At 35.0% G+C, this 18,869-nt stretch overlaps 1 protein-coding gene across 1 annotated transcript in view; it reads right to left on the minus strand.

Moving 5' to 3' along the window:
• LOC141827339 (uncharacterized) overlaps positions 1-17,499 on the minus strand; it is a 25,080-nt gene extending 7,581 nt beyond the window's left edge. Inside the window, exons 1-23 of the mRNA XM_074714560.1 lie at positions 17,359-17,499; positions 17,163-17,272; positions 15,024-15,096; positions 14,803-14,864; positions 13,019-13,160; positions 10,621-10,839; positions 10,482-10,548; positions 9,187-9,592; positions 8,494-8,641; positions 8,242-8,402; positions 7,628-7,727; positions 5,735-5,809; positions 5,441-5,575; positions 4,251-4,343; positions 3,444-3,626; positions 3,232-3,336; positions 2,511-2,669; positions 1,901-1,945; positions 1,592-1,813; positions 663-769; positions 527-589; positions 369-453; positions 29-247 (exon numbers count right to left, since the gene is read on the minus strand). Of these exons, the coding sequence (XP_074570661.1) occupies positions 86-247; positions 369-453; positions 527-589; positions 663-769; positions 1,592-1,813; positions 1,901-1,945; positions 2,511-2,669; positions 3,232-3,336; positions 3,444-3,626; positions 4,251-4,343; positions 5,441-5,575; positions 5,735-5,809; positions 7,628-7,727; positions 8,242-8,402; positions 8,494-8,641; positions 9,187-9,592; positions 10,482-10,548; positions 10,621-10,839; positions 13,019-13,160; positions 14,803-14,864; positions 15,024-15,096; positions 17,163-17,272; positions 17,359-17,499 (3,063 nt within the window). The 3' untranslated portion in view covers positions 29-85. The remainder of the gene's footprint in view (positions 1-28; positions 248-368; positions 454-526; positions 590-662; positions 770-1,591; positions 1,814-1,900; positions 1,946-2,510; positions 2,670-3,231; positions 3,337-3,443; positions 3,627-4,250; positions 4,344-5,440; positions 5,576-5,734; positions 5,810-7,627; positions 7,728-8,241; positions 8,403-8,493; positions 8,642-9,186; positions 9,593-10,481; positions 10,549-10,620; positions 10,840-13,018; positions 13,161-14,802; positions 14,865-15,023; positions 15,097-17,162; positions 17,273-17,358) is intronic.
• Positions 17,500-18,869: the final 1,370 nt, after the last annotated feature.

Raw genomic sequence — 18,869 nt, forward strand, 5'->3', positions numbered from 1 at the left:
TTGAGAATCTGCAAAAATCATGACTCACACTGACATAATATCCACTGGTACTATACGCAAAGAAGAGTAAACATGAAATTATTGACTACATCTTCAATGCTTGTTGTAACTGAGCAAATGCTGAAGGATGAATGCGGCTAATAGCGGCATTGAAAGATGCATCTCCATGAAAAGCTGCACATGCTTTTAAATTTTCATTAAGAATATTCTCCAAGGAAAATTGTCTGATTGGATCTGAATCTTTAATCTGAACATAGAACAAAATAAAATATAATCAACATGCCGCTACAAGTTCCTTGTCACAAAAGTTAATATAGAACAATCAACAATAATAGACCAGCTCAAACTGCAAGAAATCAAGATCTTACTTGTCGCATCCTTAAGTCTTTGCTTGAAACACCAGCATATCCAATGCCGTCACTGTTTAGTGCAAGAGAGCTTGTGGTATCACCCCTGCCAGGAAAGAAGTCAGTAAAAAGAAGAAACCAAGGAAAGTTGTAAAAAACAATTATCAAAGATGCAATACCCTGAGTCATCTTCACTTGTAGTTGTCTCATCACTACCTCCTAGGATAACACCAGTACAAGCACTGCAGGTCAAGTCAACTAGTCATATGGAGGAACAGAAACCATTACAGCTAGTCAAATTGGTATGTGAAGTACCTTAGAATATCATCGAGTATATCAATGACTTGTGGCATTCTCAAAGTCAACATGATACAAAGAGCTAAAGCATAGATCTTTCTTTGTATGACAGTAGCACTGTCTATCTGTTATAAAGACAAGCATGCATGCCACTGAATCAGCATTTATACAGGTAATGTAGCAAATAAATATGTGGATGAATAGTGCAATAACTGCAATTGTAGGTCAATACAAAATTCAAAGTCTATAATAGACAACAGTAAAAAGTCTGAATGAAGGATGGAAGGTTTCACAAAATCAAAGAGTAGTTCATTTTCAAGACTCTGGATATTGGACCAAACTAGGACACACGCATGGATGCATCTATGTTCATTCATGAATGTTTTATTTCCAAAGTTCAGGAATCAGACCAAGTAGAGGAAGACGTATTGATACTTCCTCAGCCATTTCATGAATGTGTTTACAAAGTGTTCATGGTTCATCGGTTGAACCACTGCATCATAGTCCGTTGCTTTTGTAAACAAGTGATATTTCCTTTTCTCCATTACTAGTCATTTCTAGGAGAGTTAGAAACACAACCTTTTCTTAGTGCTCTGAAGTTGTCTATGCACATATAAAACCTTGAGCATAAAATGATCAATAATCATCATTTAGTACACAAGAGAGAAAAAGTCATCCACAATAGAGAAGTTTTGCAACTGTTGTCAGTTTTATAATCACTTATCAACCACTATGCAAAATTCAGATGTGATATAACAGATGTTCCAAGTGCATAAAGGAAAAATAGCAAGTACTTTGATAGTAACAGATCATCAAGAACTAAGGACATGTGAAACCTTGAATGATAACAGTATGTAACAATGCAATCAAACAAATAAATTTTTAGCTGCAAGGAAAATTAATAATCAACAAATTTGCAAAGGTAAAGGTTAGTTTCAGTTACAAACCTTATCAACCCATATATCAGCTAAAGCAAGAAGTATATTCTGGTTAACTGAAAATCCTGACTGTTGAAGAGCCACAGCAAGACCCGGTTCAGATACTAATTGGGCAAAATAGTTAGTATTCATCACCAAGACCCTTGCAAGAATGGCTGCAGAAGAAGTAACAACTGTAGTTGTGGATGGATGATCACCATCTTGTTGGCTCAAACATTTAAGGATGAGTTTCTAGAAAAAATCATTGAATATGATAAACATCTAAAAATGGAAAAGTGTAACAAAAAGCATGATTCAACAATTCAATGTCTGAAGTACCTGGAGAACTCCAGCAATCAACGGAGGAGCCTCAATAGGAAAGCACTACAGGCCAAATGAAGTGATTAACTAATATATCTCCAACATTATTTGAACATATTTAGTCAATGTGAAATAGGGAATGGATTAGCTGGGTTCTAAAAAAATACAGTATGCTTATAATAAAACACAGATTGCACATATATTACAAACAGAGTTGTAATCTCTATATGAGATGCAAGTTCAGGATTAAACTAGAATAGCATTAAAAAAAACACCTACAGAGACAGTCATTCAACTTCTTAAAATGACTTCTGAAGCCATAAATATTCTACCTAAGCATCAGACTACAAGAATTAATTCAAACAGTACGCATCAACGGAAACAAATGGGAAAAGAAGATGAAGCCAAAAGATAATGAGTTTTGCATCCTCAACAGATGGACAAATTCATAAGAAAACCAAAATAAATAAAGCGGTTTATGTATCAAAAAGTTCAGACTGTGGTACAATCGTAATACAATTCACTACCAGAACAATCTAAAAACTGAAATTCAATAGAGGATCAACAATACTTTATCGGCACAAAATGAATATACAAATGAAATTATACAGACTTAATGCAAGAATACCTGAACCAGGAGATCAATGGCTGGAAGAATTAAAAGCATCCCTTTCTCCTTGACATTTCCAACAAGGTCGTCAAGTATTTTAGCTAGGCTTGAAACATGCCGATTTAGAAACTCTATGCCACCAAATATTATGTAGTTCTCAATTATACTAGTAGCCACCTGCGATTGAATGATATAAAATAAGATTAATCATAATATCATATCAAACACAATCATCAAATGTTGATCTCACTCCAAGCAAACGTGGGAGAAGGATGTGTAAGGCCCCGACCAACATTAATCTAGTCAATGGAAGACAACAACAATGTAGCATATATCTTTAAACGCTTAAAATAGATCAGTAGTTCATAACATGACCAGCCCTTAAGACAATATTGCATTTTTGTCTTAACAGAGAAATTCCAGTTAAGATTCATTATATAGCTCCATGTTCACCTACTCTGTGGGTTTGTGACCTGTTATTCAAGCTTGCACTGTAATATAATAAACTAAAAAAAAAATTCTTTGAAGAAAACAATAAATGCAATGAATAAACAATCTAGACAAAAGATGAAAATTTACAGAACCACAGAATGCAAGATCCTGGGTGGGTAGTATCTAGATATTAATATAATTGAAAAAAATATCAAAAGGCATCAAACTAAGTGAATATGGAAATTCATAACTAAGAAAATCAGTATTCCCATTAGCATTTGCATTGTTAACTGATTGGTGAAGTTACCTGCAAATAGTCATAGCTTCTTTCAAGTATAACCACCAGATATGGGAAGAAATCGAACAACTGAGGCACCATGGATGGAGCATTGGAAAGGGTTGCTTCCCAGAGCTGCAATGTCCAATAGAACAAAAATAAACAATCTATATATTCAAACCCCGATGACAGGAAGTAGTGCCACCTTTATCAAAGCTCCAGAAACAAGAGGTTTAACTTACCAGAATACTATCCTCTAGAAGATTGAGAGAATCAGGATTATCAATATTGATTCCACTCTTCAGAATAGGTAGAAGCAAGTTCGAACAAATTGATGATTGATAACCAAGCGAGCTGACAAAATTTCGCAATGCTACTAGCAGCTGAATCTGTAGTAAACTTTCACCAGTTGATTCCTCCCATATCTGTTGATACCTTAACTAGTATCATTCAACTTGAAGGAATAAAAAGGGACTTACCCACAGCTAATTTCACTATATATATTAAAAAGTATTTGAGCGAATTAACAATTGGCAATATAAATCTTTGGATTAGTATGACATTCAAGTTTAGCTTATATCAGTTTGTCTGTTGAAGGTTAAATGTCATAGTTTAATCGAAGATGCAGATTCTCACAATTCTGTAACTGAATATGAAATAATTTTCAATAGTTGAGATGAAGGGAATTTGCTAAATTTGAGACCTAAATCAGGACATTAGAAACACCAAGGAATATACCAGACAAAAGCTAAACTGTAGAAAGATTTCCAGCATTCTTGATCATAAGCCAAGACAAAATCCTAAACCCTAAACCACCACATTTATATTTACTAACTTAACCCACCAATCACCAAGAGATTGAATTCCAGTAGTTTGACAAGATTAAAAGAAAATATTAAGCAACTGTTTGACATAGCGATGCCAAACAACCTAAGATTCATGATTTGGTTTAATCTCATTTTCCCTCTCATCATGCTGGGAACAAAAAACTTTATGGAGGAGATAATGTAAATGATTGATAGGATAAAGAGGATAATATAGAGTTATACCTTGCAGAAAAAATCAGACAATTGACTTGCATATGGCAAAACCTTATCTCCAACATGATCAATTAGTACAGAGATCAAATTCAACACTTGTACCTAAAAGATGTTCACAAGATGGTGTAAAGAATCTCATAACAGAGGGAGAAAACAAAATAAACGTGGATCTGCAAAATTGTAAAGCACAAAGTTGCATGACAAAAAATAAACTAATTAAGTTCAAAGCCTAAAGATACTCTTACATATAATGCATGAGCCTCCGAATACCAATAAAAATGGTGTTAGAATAGGAATTTGATGTCCATCCTAAGACTGAAGGGATACATACACATTGGGTTACAAACAGATTACATCTAGTTAATTTACCAAAAGCAAAGAAATGAAGTTATTAAATGAGGAAATCTTTAGGGTTCTTACCAGTGCCCTCTACCAGAATAAATATTACCCCTATTGTCATTTACATTTATATTCACAACATTTGTATCTTTACAATTAGGTCCAAAACACTCTCACTAAAGTTGAACTATTATGAAACTCCATTGTCCTAATGTGGACCTCCTATCTATGGAAGAGCCCATATGCATTGTATAGACCAAAATATGTAGATGACCACGGTTAGGTCTAGCAGACCCTTTTCTAGATTCCTTAGAGTTGCTTCTTAATGGTCATGTCATAGAACCCCAAAGAATTGACTAATCATGCCTACAACAAATAAGATCTAATGGTCATGTCATAGAACCCCAAAGAATTGACTAATCATGCCTACAACAAATAAGATCTAATGGTCATGTCATAGAACCCCAAAGAATTGACTAATCCTGCAACAAATAAGATCTGATAATAGTGAAATAATTCGATTTTCTAACTAATCTCTTATACTTCCCTATATCATATAATAGCTTCCCTTGTACCAGAGTCAATTTAACACTAAGAAAACACATAATTTTGGGCATACTCAGGAGTAAAGCATGATCAACCAACATAAACAACATAAACATGCATTCATCGCTGTAAAAGTTGGTAGAAATATCTAGTGCAAACACTTTCTTGGAAAAAAAAAGGCTAAAAGGCAATTTTAAACCGTTGGAACTGCACGGGCAAAATAGAAGAATTAAAGTTACGAAATAATCAAACCCTTTTGCAAATGTTCTAACTGGCAAACTCTATGAAAAAGGCCTAGAAACTGACAGATAAACCTTTGAGTCAAACTCTTCAACTTCTTCCATCAACTTAAAACAAGAACTCCAGCATGTTGGTAGATGCTCAGAAAAATCATGTTCAGAAAAGTTTGTGTCCTGAACAAGATAGCATAAAGAACGACAGGCAGCAAGCTGAAAATAAATGGAGCAATAAAAGTTCATTAGATAGTAAAGCCTATGAACAAAATAAAAAGTTGACAGTAATGCACATAACATAATGGTTATTTAGATATTAGGGTATAAAATGAGAAGTAATAATTGAACTGGTAGGTTCTTCAGAGAGAATTATACTTTAACGGCTATGTCATTGTCCTGAAGCAATCTGATTAAAGCGTGATAGACCAGCTTCCTGGTGTCACCTTTAATCTGTCACAAAGTAATAATCATAAGAGAATGAACAAGCAGATTTACAAAGAAAGTGTTAATCTATAACAAGCATAAAAAGACATGACCAAAGCAAAGCATTTTCACATATATAGACCTTATAACTAAAAGAAGAATAAATAGGAGCAGCACTTTTTATCCATGACAATGCAATATAGCATAGCCAAGATGACAAGTAACACACAGTTCATCAACATTTGATGGGACCAATTCATATTTAATGTAATCTATTTATACTTGCACCAGATCATCAGTTGGTCACATTAGGCGATCCTTAGATGTATGGATCATATTTTATTTGGTTGAAGGCATGGAGTATGCAAGCTTTTTACAATAAGGACAAGTAAAATCCTTTCTCTTTTATTATTATTATAGTTTATTGATTGTCTATTGCAAGGTTTAAAATATCGAGCCGTGCCGGAGTTTCGGTCCCAGACCGGAACGATACAGTTTCGGTACCGTATCGTACCGTGCCGGTATAGTTTCGGTATTTTTAAAATATAAAATATATTAATTAAAATTAAAAATTTAATATAAATATTTAAAAATAAAAAATAAATTTTTTGATAATTTTATAGGATTTAATAAAGTCTATTTAAATTACCCCACATTATAATTTTGAACTATAGCTAGGAATTGATTATCAAAATCCAATTACTACCTAAGTTAAAAAAAAAAAACAAAAGATCGCGACGCGCGGGCGGCTGCGCGGAGTGTCGCGGGGCTCCGTCGGCGTCGCGGGCCCCGGGCGGCGCCTCCGGCGGCGTCGCCGGCCCTGGGCGGAGCCTCCGGCGGCGTCGCCGGCCCCAACTTTTCCCCGATCTCGGCACGCGCGGGCGAGATCGCGAGATCGCGACCCCGCCGCCGCGCCGGAGGTGTCGCGCGACCCCTCCGGCGAGGCCGACGGGGTCGCGCGACCCCTCCGGCGAGGCCGCCGGAGTCGCGCGACTCTGGCAGCTGGGATGGCGGGTGCCGGGCCGTGCCGGTGCCGGTCGGCGGGCGGAACAAAAAATTTCGCCCGTTTCGACCGGCTCGGCACGAGATTTTAAACCCTGGTCTATTGTTCTATTCTTCCAGAATAGCTAAGCGAGATTATGTTACCTACACCCCAAGGCCACGACAAACACTGGTTAACTATTGTGTTCTCTCAATCTCAATTTATCCTTCTTATTTCCCATACACCTGTGTTTCAGACCGTGTTCATAACACTTATTAAGCAAAATACAGTGATAGATAAATCATAATCTTTAAACATCACTTGTGTAGAGGCAAAGAGCACTTTGGATGGTGTAAAATATGAGTTTAAACAAAATACAACCAGTAGGGCATTTTAATTTAGAATGCAAGAAAAACTAATGGCGATTGAGGATCTCACATATCACAACCATACAATTGGAACAGACTCCTATGTCACATTATACTAAGTCTAGTCCTATATTGCAGTCATACCCAAATAGTTGGGACTAACATGGCTTGATGACCATAATAATTCTTGGAAAAATCAAGCCAGCATATGCCAAATTCGATCACCTATATACATAAATTGAACACAAACCCAGTATTTGTTGACCATATCTAGTTAAGTAAAAAAAAAACCTTGCTTCCAGTAACTTAAGTGCTAAGTAAACTAACAGATTAAATCATGTTAATAATCAGACCATAAACCATGCCAAGTAATTGTGTAAATATCACACCAAACATTAACAATACTCCTAGCATGCAATAATAAGACACTACTTCAGGTTAATGTCCTCAAACTATTAATAGGAAACACAAAAAGGAATGAAAATTTTTTACAACCTCAGAAGCCCACTGCCCAAGAATAAATGCAATTTTTCGATGAATAATGCACATGTTTGGATGCTTGTTGGAAAGTTCAATACTCAAAGATCCTTGAAACCTGTACATAGAGATTAAATAATAAATATAAAGTAGAAATAAAAACATTGACAGTTTTGAAAATCTTAAGAGAATAATAAATCATTGTATAGATGTAACAAATAATAATAATAACAAAATTGGAAAAGCAGCAATAGCATCAACTTATATTTGGTCAATCTTGCTCACTTATGGCTTCATGAAGAAGTTAAAAAAAATAAAGGAGAAAATTCAATGTCTCAAGGAATTTATAGATGAGATCATCAGAAGGCATTAAACTGACATCAAAAGTAGAGAAATGAATGAATTGAAGCGAGAAAATTGCTAGATGGTTTGGACATCACTGTCCTATTTATTAAGGTAGATTAATAAGAGGCAAGAGGAGAAGATTGACTTGAAGATCTCATCCTCAATGAGTAGAATGAACAGAAGAATGCAGCCAAAAGAGACCTTGTAAACATGGAGATATATTCTGCATTGCTTAGCTAACTGGTCAAAAGCTAAAACAAAATGAATTGTGTATCAGATATCATTACCAGTCACTGAAGTTGAGGAAATTAGAGAGTTCATAGTAAACATGCCCGGCAGCAGTATATGCAGCATCTTTTAGAAGCATTGCATGAGAAATTTCAATTTCTAAAGGTGGGGAACCACTCATTGCCTCGTTCAGAATGGAAACAACTACAGGTGACAGGAGCTGAGAATACAGATCAAATTATAACATGCATCATGGAAAAGATATTAATTATAAAACTATCAAAAATTAAAAGGATAAGAAAAAAACTAACATCTTTATAGTTCTCGAATAATACAATATACAATGCTTCAGCACAAGGCCTGAGTCTTTCTGTCCATTGGACCATGTCTTGATCATGGTGAAAATTTTCTGGATTTTGATGCCATTCATCCATATCCTTTGCTGAGAAAATGAAGTACCTAGCAAAAGAACAAGTAAATAAAGGAAAGAAGTACCATGAAAGCAAAGAATAAAAGTTGTGTTTAGATCTTTTACTAAGAAACCATGCTAGAAATTCCAATTTTGATCAGACATCAGCATATCGTAATTTGAGAAATGTGACAATTGATTAAATTGTAATACTCTATTGTTCTTCACAAGATGAAGCTTCAAAATTCATATCAGACATATGTTATATGTGTGCTTTCTTTTTTTTATTTACTAATAATCCAACAAGTAATGGGTTCAAAATTCAGCTGTCATACAACGTAGTGCAACCTACTAGAAAATTTACTTTTGAGTTTCCCTTTAATCATTCAGTTCCATTTCATGGGTCTTTGCTAACTCTGCTATCTAGCAAATCTATAAAACAAGCATCAATAGATTATAAAATGACTATTGATCCAATCATTTTGCAAAACAAGAGGCAGAAGTTTATCTATGGCATAGAAACATGATTCAAATAAATTTGTAAAGTAATTTAATTCATAAAAATTGTATGATAGAAAGCAGCACAGTAGAGTACCTTCTTATCAATACATTACACAGTAGAATCACTCGATCACTTGGCAAAATAGTTTTAATCATTTCAGAAACAGCTGTGGATATACTTTTCTTCCTTTGCTCCAAACTCAAAGAAGCCGCACTTTCATTGATTACACGTCCAGTGACGCTTGGTTTGTATTCTTTGCACTCCAGTATAGATTTTACCAGAACCATGCATTGAATAAGAAACTGCTCAAAAGATACAATTGTAGCATCTGGATTTGTTATCATGTTCAAGCTAAAATCAATTATGGCTGGAAGAACAGTCTGATCACCAAATGAATATGGATGCCTGGCTTGCAAGACAACCAAGGTTTTCACTAACTTGGTACACGATCTTTTAGTGAAATCACATAATTGGGCTTGTCTTTCTCGGAAAGCAGGATCTGAGATAATTTTCATGATAAGAATAAAACGAAAATATCTTACATTTTCTAAATATTTTGGTTGAATCAATCAACTATTCTCAATGCTCAAGAAAATTCTAAAGAAAAGACTTGTCTGTCAATAAAAGTAGTTCAAAATAGTGATCATATTCGCCTAAAAAAACATGACAGCATGATCTAACATTTTGATCTAAGTAAGAAACTCCTCATTTTGCTAAATCTCGACATAAAAATCCTTGAAAAAAACAGCTTGACCTATCATTTATTTTTAAATGCGTAGAACCATAAAATGTTAGCCTTCCACATGTTCACATAGAAATCTAAGATTACCATCTCTATAGGAGGGAATCAAAAAGTCAATCGTTCCCATGCAATCCAATATATGCCTTATTTTAAAGAAGATTGAACGATTTGTTAATATGACAATGCCATCTTGCATGGCTGGGCATCCCTTTATTGTTCCATGAATCGTATATATATCCTTAGATTTGAATACAAATCTATTATCCTTGTGACTTTTGGGTTCTACAAACTTTTTAGGAGGTAAAACTAAATATCTTCACCCTGGAATGGGCTGAAGATGGCGACGAAAAAACTACTTGAATTTTAAGAGAAGTTTAGTTGAAAAAATATTAGAGCAATATGAAATTTCACAAGTTTCTATACTATGTGAATAGAGATATGCTCAGAAATAATTAAAAATTAAGTAGAGAATGATGAGGACATGAACAAAACCCAGACCAATGAGCATAAAAGGTACAAGGTACTAAATTTAGTTATTTCAACTGCAAAGCCAAAAGTTGCTACAATTAGAAACAACATAATGAATGGTCCAACATAAATATTAAGAAATCTGTAATAGACATAATCAGTGTGAGAAGCATCTTACAATAGGGAAGAAAAGATTGAATGGCAGACAAGAGAACAGGACAAACTTCCTTGACCAGCAGAACCTCCTGAAATTTGAGCACATACCAATTGATTTCCTGTTATATAAGAGTGAAAAAATAATGATGCGAGATTTTCACCTGTGCAGATGTTGTATCACTAGGATACCCAGATATAATCAGTTGCCTGATGATCTTCAGACACAACAACCATCTTTCACAAATGATGATCAAATCATGTCCATGTTCCACCAATGAGTTTGTGATAACAGATTGAGAAATAGTAGAAAAAGTTTGAAGTATAGTTTGTACATCATTCTTCCAAAGGTTCCAAGTAAATTCAAACAAATGTGAGGCAATCTGTAGATCAATAAAATACAAATTTTGTTTTCAGAAAACCAAACAATTTCCACCACTCATTGCTATACATCATCATCATCGTCAACCAGGTCTATACCAAGTATTTAGGGTCAGCTAAATCTTATCCCTCCATTAAATTCTATGCAAGGCTATATCACTAATGATTTATTATAATTCATTATCATCATGAAAGTGAGGTGTGTAAAACCAAAAAAAAAACATGGAAATAGTCCAATTGCAAGCTTAGAATAGTCAAAAAAAAATACCTTGTATCAAAAAACATTAAAAACACAAGCAGTCAATGATGTCAAGAATGTTATCATAATTAGGAAGTTGGAACTTGATCCTGATGGATTTATTCATTCAAACAAACTAAAAACATCATAGTTATTCCAGCTAAATAAGCAGGTTATTTTAAGATTATGCTTCAGACAATAATGGCAATAGCACTTCAAATCTTTAAACTAAAAACTGCCTTCAGTATGGATCTTCAGAGCTGAATTTGGAAACACATAAAGGCAAACAAGCTAAAAGCTCATTGGACCGCACTGAAGTAGATTCAATTGAACTTCCCATAATGATATAAGATGCATGATGATGCAGTAAATTGCTAAGGCAACCAATTAAGTCAGCTACAGGTTACAGGAAAATTAGTACACTGCATGAGATATGAATTGTTCTCTAAAATTGGACTCCCTCACTACTCTTTTCATACCCCATGTAGAATACCCACATTTGGAAACCAACACCCCAAGTGGACACTTGATATATTTCATACCAACGTCAGATACCCTTTTCATACCCATGTCAAATGCCCAGTGTGAGTTGGAGAAATCTCTTAAGTCACTGAAAACAATATACCAACTGTTGTGAACTCATCTTTGTGTCAAACTGATGAAGCTAGGAGATACTCCTAATCATCTTGTATGTAGGACGGTGATGGAGTCAAAAAAGCAAGGTGTTGTTGAGCAAGAGAACAGTGAAGCAATTGAAGAGCTTGACATTCTTGGGTTGAGGGAAACCTTTGTTTGAAACATTGGTTTCTGATTGCGTCATCAAATGAGATCCAGATCAACAGAATAAACATTGGTTATACACTCCAGAATAGTAGAACAAGAAAACAAAGGATGAGAATGCAAAATGTCTCTTTCACAATGCAGGAGACAGAGAGTTTCTACAACATCAGGGATCAATTTCCTATGAGAGATGAAAAGGCACTCAGGTAAAGTTGCTGCCATGTGACCTAGAGGTCACGGGTTCAAATCCTGGAAACAGCCTCTTGCCAAAGGCAAGGTAAGGCTGCGTACAATGGATCCTTTCCCCGGACCCCGCATGGCGGGAGCTTCGTGCACCGGGCTGCCCTTTAGATGAAAAGGCACTCAGGGAAAGCTTTCCTGGGCAATGTTGCACTCCCCAGGGCAGAAACTTAGGATGAAAGGGAGTGACTATTGTAATATTTTCCAGTTTCACCCTATTTTGCCATTGCACAAATTGGGCGGAATCATTACTATTCACACCTTTTCACCTGATTTGCTTATGCTTCCACTCAATTTAGGACCAAAAACAATTAAATAAATAAATCCATTTAATTAATCACTTCTTAAATGTACTTATGCAATCAAATTTTAAAAAAAAAAACTTTTTCTTCCCTCTTTCTTTCCCTCAAAGGAATCATAAGCTAGGAAAACTTTGCCCATCCATTTCCTCCAACTTCTTTTCCCTAATTCCTTTCCCCATTTTTTCCCTTCCCTATAGGAAACTGACCAAAAAGGAGATGAGCACTGATATGTAAGGGAGAGATATTTTTGTGTTCCAGATGGTTCAACAATGATAATGGGCCATTAGATCAAAGGAAATAAGAGAAGACTGGCAATCTCATATTAGTCCCAATGCTCGTGCTAAAAGAAAATATGTAGAAAGAGATTTTAGCTTAGTTATTGGAAAATTGCAGAAGTACAAACCATGAACACTGCCAATTGCATATTTATCTTCCACTACTTAAAAAACTTATACACACTTATTGAACAGAACAGGTAAAATTAACAGCTGTACAACATATTGGACACCAGGCAAAACCAACATATCAAGAAAAATGCTTATAAGAATTTCACTGAAGAATGTATCACACCCAACATAGAAAATATATACTCATTTCAAAAATAATATGAAAGAAGCATGCCTCATAAAATGTCTTCTGGTCTGAGTTGAGACGTTTTGTCGATAGTTCTTTTAAAGTGCGAAATAAAACCATGAAGACTCTATGTGAAGTTAGGGTATCAGACGATTGGAGTTGTTGGCCCAAAATGGAAAAGAGCTCTGGCCTAAAAGCAATTAGGCAAATATCATTGAAATATATATGATTCTAAACTAACATAATATACCAGAGATAATATGATAATTTGTATATCGAAGACAAATACAGATGGGAAACAAGTAGTTGAAGTAAATTCATTGAATATCATGTTATTGAGCAGCACAACCAAATCAATGCATGTGTTGCTCATGCAGAAATTGAAAATCCAACTGGAATCAAGAGTTAATATGAGACAACATGTTTGCATAGACCAATTCAATGCTTCAGTCTGCATAGGAGTTGAATGATTTCTGGTTTAGTTGTAATGTTATCTCACTTTTTGAGCCCTACTCTGTTTGGATTTCTAATTAGGTGCTGACCTTACTTTCTTCAGGTCTCTAATTAGATTTGGGTTGTTAAGTCTATGTAAGCAGCTTTTGAGAAGTTAAGGCCTTGTGACTAGCAACCTATCTTTAATTAACAAATATTGAATCTAGAAAAATCTGAATCTGGAAAGCGTTTGCATAAACTCTATTTGTGAGTCATGGTCTAGTTCACAATATTATGCTACCAGAATATGCATAACAATATGCGGTGGAGTTTCAGATCATTTGAACTTCTAAATTAACACAATTTGTGAATAAATTAGCACTCAATCCATAATATTAGGAGTTAAAGGAAGTACAGTATGATAATAGGTATATGCAAGATTCATTAGTTATTCTCAAACATTTTGGCAATGATAGAAAGTGATTTATAGAGAAGAGGAAAAACCACATGACCATATATCAATATCTGATAGAGCAATATAAACAGCACCATTTACATTATGCAAATCAAGAAGGAAATAGCTGGACTTGCTAATCCAACTAGAATGACATCTTAACAGGTCAAAAACTAGTTGGATCAATTCTGAACTAGTGTGATTGAGAAAATTACTAGCAAATTTATTTTATTACAGATTTTTAACTTCAGCAATGTTAATAAATAAAGTGCAGTATTTAAATATCATGAAGCAAAATGTTAAACCCACCAAGCCAGTCCCAAGCTTGGATGAAAAGGGGTGAGGGTTGCGCGTTAGGTTGTCAGCCAGTGTGGACTTTCAGGCAATGTTCAATGAAGCAAAATGTCCTATACGAGTGAGGTTAATGCTTTGCTACCACCAACCACCACTAATTAGAATTTTTATGAAATTTAATTTCGTCATCCACTAACAGTGCACGACTAGTACAGTTTTACAAAAAACAAAATGCATGTTTTTCCTTGACTCTTGTACCAATAGGAAAATATCACCTATGTTTCCAATGAATCAGAATGTCACATTAAGAGGTTAAGAGGACAACAGGAAAAGGATCCGACATTTGAAGATCAACAGCAATATTGTGGGTTATAATCAAATATGTACATTTTGTTGAAAGAATAGTAGTAGAAAAAGTTTATTCCTTTCGCATAGATTTATGTTATTGTATGGAAATACCCAATGTGCTCTTTTCAAAATGCTACCTAATCACAACACAAACTGTCAAGTGAATGTTTTTCCATTCCAAGATTTTCTAGCTCACCTACAGTGCAAGAAATAGTAACCAAGTAGAAATTTCAGAAAGAACATTTCAATAGAAAATGAATTTAAAGTGCAAGTATAGTCAGGCACAAAAAAGATAAAGCAATACCATTCTTTGGGGTAATCAATGCGTGCAATTTTTGCAACAAGAACAGCCAGCTGAATTGCTATCTGACCAATGACACCAACAACGTAGCAGATTTAGCACAGATTCAAACTTGAAATTTAAGACCAGATAATCCAGATTTCTCTATGTTGTGCAAGTACAATGTAAAATCAAGCCTTTCATCCCAAATAAAGCACATAAAACAAAACCTAGCCAAACATCACCTGGGTATTTTCTTCTCGCAAGTGTAAGAGCAACTTTGTTCGGATGTGATTCTTCTCATCATTGCTAATGCCACTGGAAAAGGCATTTTTAGATGTAAACAACAAAGAAATGAAGGTTGATAAGGCAAAATTTATGTTGCAGAATTTAAAAACATAAAGGCACTAGTGGAAGAGGCAGAGGGGCTCTTCAGATTGCAAAGCACAACAGAATTTTTGGGGCATTTGTTCAAGTATTGCAAGCTAATCAGTTGAAAAGTAATCAAAGAAAAGGTAGTCCAAAAAACAATAACAGTCAACCAAATTCATGTCACATAGCACAAACATAGAAAAGAACAGTTTTTCCAGTCTTGTTGTTCTGAATCCTCCCATTTCACCTAGGAAATGACTGATCGAACACACTTGATTCAGTTTATTTGGCTTCTAATCTTAGATAATATTACATGAAAGGATGTAGCCCACTTATCACATGGTCCTGTTCCAGTTATTGAAAGAGCCTTCAGGAAATGGAGTCCACCCACATGCCAAAATTTTGATGACAGATTTAAGATTAATAGCTCCAGTTTCACATGCAGAACCTACCCTCTCATCATTGAATGTCAAAAGGGTATGGAAGCCAATCGATATCAGTGAAAGCAGTTGATCTCACAATGTATGGTTGAAGTTCACTCTCTTTAAACAATGCTGAAGGTATATTCAAAAGTGAAGGATATAGGTAGGACGAATATGATTCTTGGCATAACTGCTGGAACAGCAGCTCATGCAAGTTAACCAGCAAACCTATGTTGATAAGTTCAATAAGTTCAACATGTTGGGAGCCAAGAAGATCAGAACATTACTAGCAAGTCATTAGAGCTCTCTGCTGACATGGCACTGAAGTTGACCTCAAAAGTTCAATACAAAACATATGTCTCATAGAATTGTGTCGAGAATATAATCTATGCCATGGCATGAGCCCGACATCTTTAAGTACATGCAGTTAGTAATGGTCAGTAGGTACATGGAAAACCCATGGAAACAACCTGAGAAAGCATCAAAATGGATTTTAAGATAACTATGAAGAAGTGCAGGAGTGTGTTGTAGTTTAACAGGTTCAAACTTTGTCAACTATGCTATGTGTCAGGACAAGTAGTAAAACGACACAATGTAGGAGGTTGAGCAAAACAAGGAGATCGAACATGGCCAAGATCAGCTAATGACTAGAGTCAACAAGTGGGGCAGCAACCCAGCCCATTGAATTGCCATAACTTAGATAGTGAACACTTAAGTTTCGTTTTCATCATGTGTGGTTTAGGCTTTATGGAGACACTGTTGTATGTTGTCTATAGATACATGTCGCTGCCCATAGTTATATGGGCTAAAAACATAACCAACAGAAACACACAAAAGTAGATAGTTCAGTGTAGAGTGAATCACCATTGTAGGATGGCTATTCATCATCATCCTCTGTTAGAATGGTTGTTGCACTGTCTTTTTCATTGTGATGCTTGAAGTGAAATCTTCATACCTTGCTTGTGGATTTTTTTTTTTTTTTTTGCTTCCTTACGATTTCAATGTATAGTGTTGCATTTGCATTATATTTGTTCTCACTTCAAAGTGTTTTTGTTTGATTTTTCATGCTAGGGACCAAATTGATTTCAGCATGATTATGAATGGTTTGAATTTACAACAAGCAGGTCCAGTGGAAACTTCCAATGGTTACACTAAGTATGTTAACAAGACAATTTCCTCCATGATATGAACAAGCATATAAAGAATGCTTAGAGGGCTTCATCAACAAAAACTGACACATCAGTCACGTCAATTATAATACTTCAAAAATGAGATATGCAGGCCACGCTAAAGACACCCGTGGGATAAGATAGTAACGCCAAGTGCATCTAGATAATGCAAGTAGACTCCCTATCTAGTGTGTAAATTCATACATATGTGTCCAAATAGCGTTGCATTTAGAACGATTTCTTCAAATGTCCTCCTAGTAACTAAATCCTCACTCTCTTGTTAAATTTAGTCGGCATAGGCAATGAACTATCTAACAACCTGAATCATTTCTTAGTGACAAGTGAAATAGGAGTTGTTAGAACAAAAAAAAACAGTAAAAGGAAAAAAAAACAACAATAACGAGTGAGTTGAAGTGCTTACGGGGTATCACGGCGGTGTCTCCAGTAGCGACTGATGCTATTCTTAAAATACACAGAGGCAAGGAGACGAGCATCATCCCGGCAACCTGAATCCCTCGCGGCAATGATCTCCTGCGTCAACCGTTTCCCGCATTAAAACGATAGGTTCAAGAAATATAGAGATCCTAAGGTTGCGATCCAAGGCGGCTTAAAATTACGAGAAGACAGGAGCAAAATCCGGGGCGGTTCTCGCACTGAGCTAGGGCCGATTCCGCCTGCTTGCGGGTGGACTCGTCAATGCTCAAGGCATTGGAGAGGAACGAGTACACAGTGTGGAGGTCGGCTGCCGAGAGCGACATTTCCTCGCCGGAAGCCGAGCGATCCTTGCACGGAACCTGGAAATGGCAATCGAGTGAGGCTGATTTCGGTGGAGATCGGTGGACGTCGATGCAAGAGAAGCGGGCAGCCGATTCGAGAGAAGGACGCGGAAGGGTTTTCGCCGGCGAGAGGCGAGAGACGAGTGGCGAGCAGCGAAGACGAACCGAGGAAAGAAGAGAAGAGGGCAGATAGAAACGTCGTTCTTTTTAATTTCCCTTTTTAACCATTACTGCGATATTTAATTAAAGTCCTTCCTTTTTTCTCTTATATTTTCGTGGGGAATTGTTTACATTTTTCTGTATTTTTATTAGTTATTATGTCTTTCAAAAATGTCCATGTAAGTTTTAAATTTTCTTATTTTTAGCCTTAGAAAGTCCTTTCAGGACATATATTCAAAAGTAAAAGGACTTTCGTTATGATTATTATTTTCATTAAAAAAGATAACTCATTTTTTTAAAAAATAAAATGATACGCATAATAATATTTTATTGATTTAATATATTATTTTAATTTAGTTAAAATCAGTTCGCACTGCGGTTACGATAGTGTTAAAATGATTTTGATTCAATTTGATCGATTTTAATTAGTTTAGTAAAAAATTATTTGAATATAATAGTATTTTATATATAATATTTTTAAATTAAATTGGATTGAAAATTTTATTCGATTGATTTACTTTAAAATATTAACAGTTATAATTATAACAATTACAGCGATAAGAGTATTATCTTAAATTTTTTTAGGGAAAATGATAATAATGAATATCTTTTTAATTTTTGTGATGATACATAATTATGAAGTAAAGATATTTCTTCCAAAGATTTATTAAAATCGAGTTGCTAAGAATACCCATTTTAATTTGAACGTTAATATTTATCATATATTGGGGAAATATAGAATTCTTATGTGACGTATTCGGTTTATTCATATTTATTCCTATTTTTTAAATTTATTTTATAAAATTTGTTCATTAATTACATTCCACCCATTCATATTTATTATAAATATTAATGAAATATAGTAAAAAGTAGAATTTGTCATTCTAACAATCCCATAATTATTTATTAAAAGATAAATTAGACAGGTACAATTGGCCACTAAAGAGAAGACATTGTCTCGACTTCATCAAGGTTTCGACTTCATTAACATTCGACCCTTCCCTACTGTATTATATTTGTTAGTAATAACCACTCAATCAAATCCTAAGAATAATATTATAATACTCTTCTTCAGTAGAAAGATGAAATCTATCATCCTAATAGTCCCACACAATCAGTCATATAACCATCTGTAAAGAGGTAAATTAAAAAGTTACAAAGTCATGATGAAAGAAAATATTACTTCAATTTTA

Source organism: Curcuma longa, chromosome 4 (assembly GCF_044706935.1).
Source record: "Curcuma longa cultivar G26 ecotype Majalengka, Jawa Barat chromosome 4, ITB_CL_G26_1.1, whole genome shotgun sequence".
Classification (NCBI taxonomy): domain Eukaryota; kingdom Viridiplantae; phylum Streptophyta; class Magnoliopsida; order Zingiberales; family Zingiberaceae; genus Curcuma; species Curcuma longa.